At 46.7% G+C, this 6,732-nt stretch overlaps 1 protein-coding gene across 1 annotated transcript; it reads left to right on the forward strand.

The window, feature by feature from the left end:
* The first annotated feature begins 814 nt into the window (after positions 1 to 814).
* LOC137372587 (protein FAM163A-like) lies at positions 815 to 3,784 on the forward strand. The gene is made up of 2 exons (XM_068036527.1): positions 815 to 907; positions 3,407 to 3,784. Exons 1-2 carry the CDS (start codon positions 815 to 817, stop codon positions 3,782 to 3,784), a joined length of 471 nt encoding a protein of 156 aa, XP_067892628.1.
* Positions 3,785 to 6,732: the final 2,948 nt, after the last annotated feature.

Below are 6,732 nucleotides of genomic sequence, written 5' to 3' on the forward strand. Positions count from 1 at the left end.
TGTGCCACAGCTGGTACAAATATACAACCTGCTGTTAATGGCACCCAAAACAGCCTTAACACCTAGCCGAAGTTCCGAAGAAGGGTCACTGACCCGCAACGTTAACTCTGCTTCTCTTTCCACAGATGCTGCCTGACCTGCTGAGTATTTCCAGCATTTCTTGTTTTTATTTCAAATTTCCAGCATCCGCAGTATTTTGCTTTTATTAACACCTAGCCTACCTTATACACCCTGGAGGTCATAAAATCATAGAATGGTTACAGCACAGAAGGAGGCCATTTCACCCATCGTGTCTATGCTGTCTCTCTGAAGGAGCAATTCACCTAGCCACTGGTCGATCCACGTAAATTAAAACTCTCATACTCAGAATACAGGTATGGCATATTGGCAGATGGTCTGTTTGTGCCTGTAGTACACTGAACCTGGAAGTGCTTGATGCCAACACTGGGCGGCAACAGTACAGAGTTAGTCCATTCTCAAACCACTCACTCCTGCTTTCAAAGGCGATGGGTCCTCCGGTGCATTCCATAAACCTGAGTTCCTCCAAAACTCTGCTGCCCATACCCTGACCCATCATGCCTGTGCTCGCTGACCTATGTTAGTTCCCAGTTTGGCAACACCTCGATTTTAAAATTCTCATCCTTATGTTCAAATCCCTCTGTGGCCATGCTCCTTTGTAAGTGGATGAAAGGAAAATGTGTGACTGTACTTCTGGAAGGAGCCTACCCTTCCCTTCTACAACACAGCACCCCCACACCCAACACATTCTCACCAATTTCTTTGTTCTTTCAGGGTTTGATGGAGAATTGGTCGGATGACAGCTGGAACTGTTGTTATCACCGGTGGAATACTAGCAACAGTGATACTCCTGTGTATCATAGGTGTGCTCTGTTACTGTAGACTCCAGGTAAGTTCCCAAATGCCACAGGCCAGATTTAACTGAGAGAGGAGGGAGGGGACAGAAGAGTGAGTGAACATGTCAAGAGGTTCTGAATGACAACTGAAGCCCCCTGGTGTGTCTCTGCTTTGAAGGACGTTCCTCCCTGTTTGGAGTGCAATGGCCATGTTCTAAAACAGGGGTCGCCAACCTTTTCTTGAGTGAGAGCTACCTCTGGTTATGGACAAGAATGTGTTTGCTGACAACACCACCACTAGGTGACGCACTGCTCACACATGTGCAAATGACTGAAACGTTACTGTCAGCGACATCTCATAAATAAAGATGGCGCTGCTCAATTTGCCACAAAAGGCAAGCAAACACCTTCCCCTTTATAGCTGCTTCTCTTTGCCGCCCCACTCAAGCCTGTTTGCCAGCACAACAACCCCCCCACACCCCACCGGCCCACCCCGCCATTCGCTACTCGCTCCCCCCCCTCCCTCCCCAGCTCGCTGCTTGGTGTTTGTTGCTCCCCGCTTTCTGCTCGAACACGCCCTGGCTGCTCGCACCCCCGCTCCCGTCCCAGCCAACACCACTCGCCATTCGCTCTCCATCGTGCTCAGTCCCCCACTCGCTGCTGGACCTCTGCTTACTACTCGCCACTCACTCCCCTGTTCAACACTCCGCCCCCCACTCGCCACGCCACTTGCTCCCTCCTTCACGGCTCGTCCGCCCGCTCACCGCTACCTCAATGTTCGCAGCTGGGCACCCCCCCCCACCACAACCTCTCGCTCTTCCCGTTGTGACGTCAGTACATGGTGACAGTACAGGGTCACTGTGGTGACATCAGTGCACATTGATGCCAAGATGTGCATGCATGGTTTAATGCTGGCAGGATGGCATGGACAGTTGGACTGTGTTATCAGGAGCTTTATGTGAGCTCCTCAAAGGCCACCGAGCTACCAGTATCTCATGATCGAGGTGTTGGCGACTCATTGAGTTTGCAAGCAGTGGCCCAATTCCTGCCATACTGTGAAGAAAGAATCAAGACCTGAATTGCTACGGTGTTGTTCACAGCCTCAAGATGTCCCTAAAGGCGGCACAGTGGCGCAGTGCTTAGCACCGCAGCCTCACAGCTCCAGCGACCCGGGCTCGGTTCTGGGTACTGCCTGTGCAGAGTTTGCAAGTTCTCCCTGTGACCGCGTGGGTTTTCGCCGGGTGCTCCGGTTTCCTCCCACAGCCAAAGACTTGCAGGTTGATAGGTAAATTGGCCGTTGTAAATTGCCCCTAGTGTAGGTAGGTGGTAGGGAATAAGGGATTAATGTAGGATTAGTATAAATGGGTGGTTGATGGTCAGCACAGACTTGGTGGGCTGAAGGGCCTGTTTCAGTGCTGTATTAATAAATAATTAAGAGATTTACACCCAATGAGGTACTTTTATGAAGTGTATGCACTGTTGCAATGCAGGAAACACAGCTGCCAATTTTGCACACAGCAAGCTCCCACAAACCACAATGAGATAAATTACCTCTTTTTAGTTGTTTTGGTTAATGGATAAATGTTGGTAAGGACACTGGTAAGAATTCTCCACCTTCTTCAAAATTGTGCCATGGAGAGGTCAGACAGCCACAGTTTAACATCTGATCCAAAAACAGCACCCACTGACAGTGCAATACTCCCTCAGTACTGCACTGGGAGTGAGCATCAGCCTAGATTATATGCTCAAATCCCTGGAGTGCAAGTTGAACCCAGGACCTGCAAACACAGCAATGAAAATACTACCGACTTAGCCACAACTGATACTGTATGCGTGCAGCAAAGAGCAGTGATCAGTATGAGTTGGACTCCAGCCTTGGTCCCAGTGCTGAAAGGACACAGTGTGCTAAAGCACTGCTCTACCTCCAGTACTACAACAACAACTTGCACTTACATAGCACCTTTAATGTAGTAAACCATCCCAGGCAATTTACATGCATGTTATCAGACAAAACTGTGAGCCACATAAGAAGATTCTAGGTCAGGTGGCCAAAAGCTTGGTCAAAGAGATAGGTTTGAAGATGGACAGAGGAGCATTTTAAAAGAGGAGAGAGGTGATGTTTAGGGAGGGAATTCCAGATCTTAGGGCCTAGGCAGCTGAAGGCACAACCGCCACTGGTGAAGTGATTAAAATCAGGGAAATGCAAAAGGTTAGAATTGGAGGAGCTTAGAGGTCTCAAAGTTTATAAGGCTGGAGGATGTTACAGTGATAGGGAGGAATAGGTGAGGCCATGGAGAGATTTGAACACAAGGATGAGAATTGAGGCATTGCCAGACCGGGAACCAGTGTGCGAGCACAGGGGTGATGGGTGAACGGAATTTGGTGCAGATTAGGATACGGGCAGCAGAATTGCGAATGAGCTCAAATTTACAGAGGGTGCAAAGTGAGATGCCAGCCAGGAGAGCAATTGAATAGTCAAAGCAAGCTCTTTATTACTGGTTTCATCAGAGTCACACTTCCTTTTTTTTGTTCTCCCTCACTAACCCTCCCAGTATTATTGCTGCAAGAAGGATGAATCAGACGACGAGGAGGAAGGCTCGGATTCACCCTTACATCCACCCTTTGCTTGCAACTCATGCAGCGCGCATGTTGTGGACGGATTGGTCACTCAGCTGGCTACACCAGTGGAGGCCAGCCACACAGCCTCGAGGAGCTCGTGCCCCAACTGCTCACCCCACCGCTCGCCCTTTTACATACAGACCACCGATGAGATGCGCAATGGGGGCGGATGCATCACGTACACTCCCGCCCACTACAAAGAGCCAGGGCCGGTCATCAAGATGCCATCACTTCAAGGTTTCCCGGTGAGCCGGCAGAACACCATGTGGGAGACGCTTGCAAGCGTCAGGGCTATAAGTACTGAGGTGTGAACTGGGGGTCAGGGAGTGGGACTGGGAGCTCTGGGAGGTGGAGAAGGGGAGACAATTTTTTTCTATACCCGGGGAGGAAAAAGAGTTTGCAAAAACCATATGGCTTTGAACAACAGGTTCCAATAAAGGAAATTCATCCCTTTGTATTCGCAGTCAATGGAGGAGAGTATCTACCCTGCAAGAACACAATGAGGGTATACTCAGTTACACCCACGATCAGGAGTTTCTTTCCTGGGGATGCCAACACAGGCAAAAGATAAAACCAGTCTCGTTTCACTCTTTTTGGAAACTTCACTTGTGTTTTTATAAACATTCCACAGGACTTTCAACAGCAAGGAAAGAGTTGGTAGTTCCTCTTTTTTTCCAAAGAGGTTAAGGGCATTGTATTTCCAAATGTAAGATTTAAAGATAAAAATTAGCAAACTGGGCTCGAATTTAAGCATTGAAAGAACAACAGTGCCATTTCACTTTTTTGCTGTCACTTCAACCTGTTATTTTTTAAAATCAAGTCATTACATTGTACCCCAATGCATTGTTGAGTTGGCTGCAATCTGCATCAGTACTTAGGGTTTGTTCTGCTCAGCACCTAGCCATTAACTCACAACATTTATTTTTAAGAATTTCCTTACTGCACCACCAGAATCACAGAATACCATTTCAATGGAATTCATTCCACCTCATCCACTTGGCCAAAATGGGAAGGAGGAAGAGAGCTTCAGCTCCTGAAAACTGCTGTGAGCAGCCCAGGAGAAGAAGTCCAGCATGGTAATCAAATTGTTTCTGTCTTTCAACTCTTTTGTTAATTAGTTATAAAACTATTGGCAATGGGGGTGGTAGGGGTGGAGGAAGAAGCTATTTGACCATGCAGGATGGTTGGAGGTGGAAGATCATGTTGTGAAATCTCCAAGAATACATCCAACCAGAGTTGGCAACCCTACTGGAGAGAGAGGGAGGAAAGGAACAGGCCCAGCGACAATATGTCTGGTAAGGACAGGGTTAGGCATGGCTGCAATGACTGTCTACTGTCAGCTGGCCTGCTGGCACTTACTGCCTGGCTCACACTGGGTGAGTTACCTGTAGACCTGCTCCCCAGCAAGAGTCAGTGTCTACAGGAGAGGACAATTGAACGGGTTGTTGGAGGTTGAGGATTGAGTGAAGTCTGCGCTGCTGCCAAGTTGCAGAGCACGAATGATATTCAAGCCTAAGGGTAACTAATCATTCTTCAGCTTAACAGTTGTTGGTTTAGTTTGAGGGTTTGGGTATCAGTGGCGGTGAGGAAGGAAAGAGAATTTGTAAAAACACATGACTTTGCACAGTCGGTTCCAATAAAGGAAATTCATCCCCTTATGATCAGTTAACGGGAGAGATTATCACCACTGAACGAACACAAACAGGACACTCAATATCTCTGATACTCAGAAACTCACTTCCTCCTCCCTACCATGACACATATGCCCCTACAATTAGGTACCACCTCCCTCAACCTTCCAACAAAATATAAACTTTTTAAAACATGACCTAATTGCCTAAGAGTGGTCTGACCATTGGTTGTTCTGGTTGGTATGTTCACACGACACTGACGCTCACAGTATCAATTGCACACACTAAGCACTGACCAATTCACACAGCTTCCTACCATAGTGTGTAATCTGCTTATATTCCATCCCTGATCAACCTCTGTATTTCTGAAAGCTGAAGTGTTTTGTTTCTTTCCAAGTGCAGAACAGTTTTTAACGTTAATGAAATAGACTTTGTTACCTTGCAAGTTATAAACCAATCAACAAGCAAAACAATCTTCTGTGAAGCTGTGAGCATGTGCTGGTGCTGTAGTAGAGATGGGGTTTTTAACAACAATGGGAAAATATACAGTGTCAGCATCACAGAGACACTTGTGAACTTTACTTAGTATTTCACTTCTAAAAACAACTCCTTCAGGGCCTTGTGTGCCTCCCAGACCCTGTAGAAGGTATGTGTATGTGTGTCTCTCTGCAGCAGAACACCCATAGAACAGAATCGCCCTCTTATGTGGTCTGACTGCTGGGGTAGGCAGTTTTCAGAGAGACGCTGGAGTTTTGACACATTGGCTTTTCGCCTTAGCAGCCGGGGTTTTAAATCTAGCCTTGGTTATCTGCATGGACATCTCTACTCGATGGCAAAAAGGGTCCTAAACAGATGTGTGTTGGCACAGCCCCATCCCTGTCTTTAGCCTTTGCTGATAATTCTGCCCAAATTGGCAAGTTGTGGCCAAAGAGAGACCACAATGATGGGAACTGGAAATGTCACATCAGTATGTTGGGGGAATGGAAGACTCTTGCGAGGTTAAAGGACATTGGTGGAGCTGTAAAACTTCTACCAACCCAAGCTGTACCATACCGAGAGCATTTGAAAACAGATGGTGCACAAAAGTGGACATGTTCCGATCCTTAGCAACCTCACTGTGATTAGCACAAGATCTGATCTGGCTGCTAAATCGGCATTGGTTGAGCAATAACTTCCATCTGTCAGCAGCTCATGGAGCAGTAACTAAATCTCAGCAGAAGTCAAGGAAGCTATTGGCAACAACAGAGGATTATCACCATAAAATAAAAACTTGGTAAAACCAACACTTTCATTACTAAATTTCAAAGAGTGCACAAGTTTAAAATAACAGTTCATTCCTGGTAATTCTAACTTAATGGGATTCTGCCTGTGGTGGTGATGAAGGTCTTCTGGTGACCATCTTGCCACATGATCATTCAAGATCAATTTGCAACAATCAACCTATGATCCCTTCCCGTGTGTTTAATCAAGAATTGGTGGTCATGTGATGAGTTCATGTATTGGAGTTGGCTTGTGATTCTATCATGCAGTATTATCCCCCGTTGGCTTTGAAGACAAGCCAAATCAGTTTCAAAAACAATACTTCAGGGACTCTTTCAAGGCCACATGTGCCAGACTATTAAATATTA

Source organism: Heterodontus francisci, chromosome 8 (genome assembly GCF_036365525.1).
Source record: "Heterodontus francisci isolate sHetFra1 chromosome 8, sHetFra1.hap1, whole genome shotgun sequence".
Lineage (NCBI taxonomy): Eukaryota > Metazoa > Chordata > Chondrichthyes > Heterodontiformes > Heterodontidae > Heterodontus > Heterodontus francisci.

What these genes read in the sequence shown, in the direction of transcription:
- LOC137372587 (XM_068036527.1), top strand. Translation starts at nt 815, where the DNA reads ATGACAGCTGGAACTGTTGTTATCACCGGTGGAATACTAGCAACAGTG. An exon ending in TCTGTTACTGTAGACTCCAG is followed by an intron (nt 908 to 3,406) that starts GTAAGTTCCCAA and finishes TAACCCTCCCAG; the next exon opens with TATTATTGCTGCAAGAAGGA.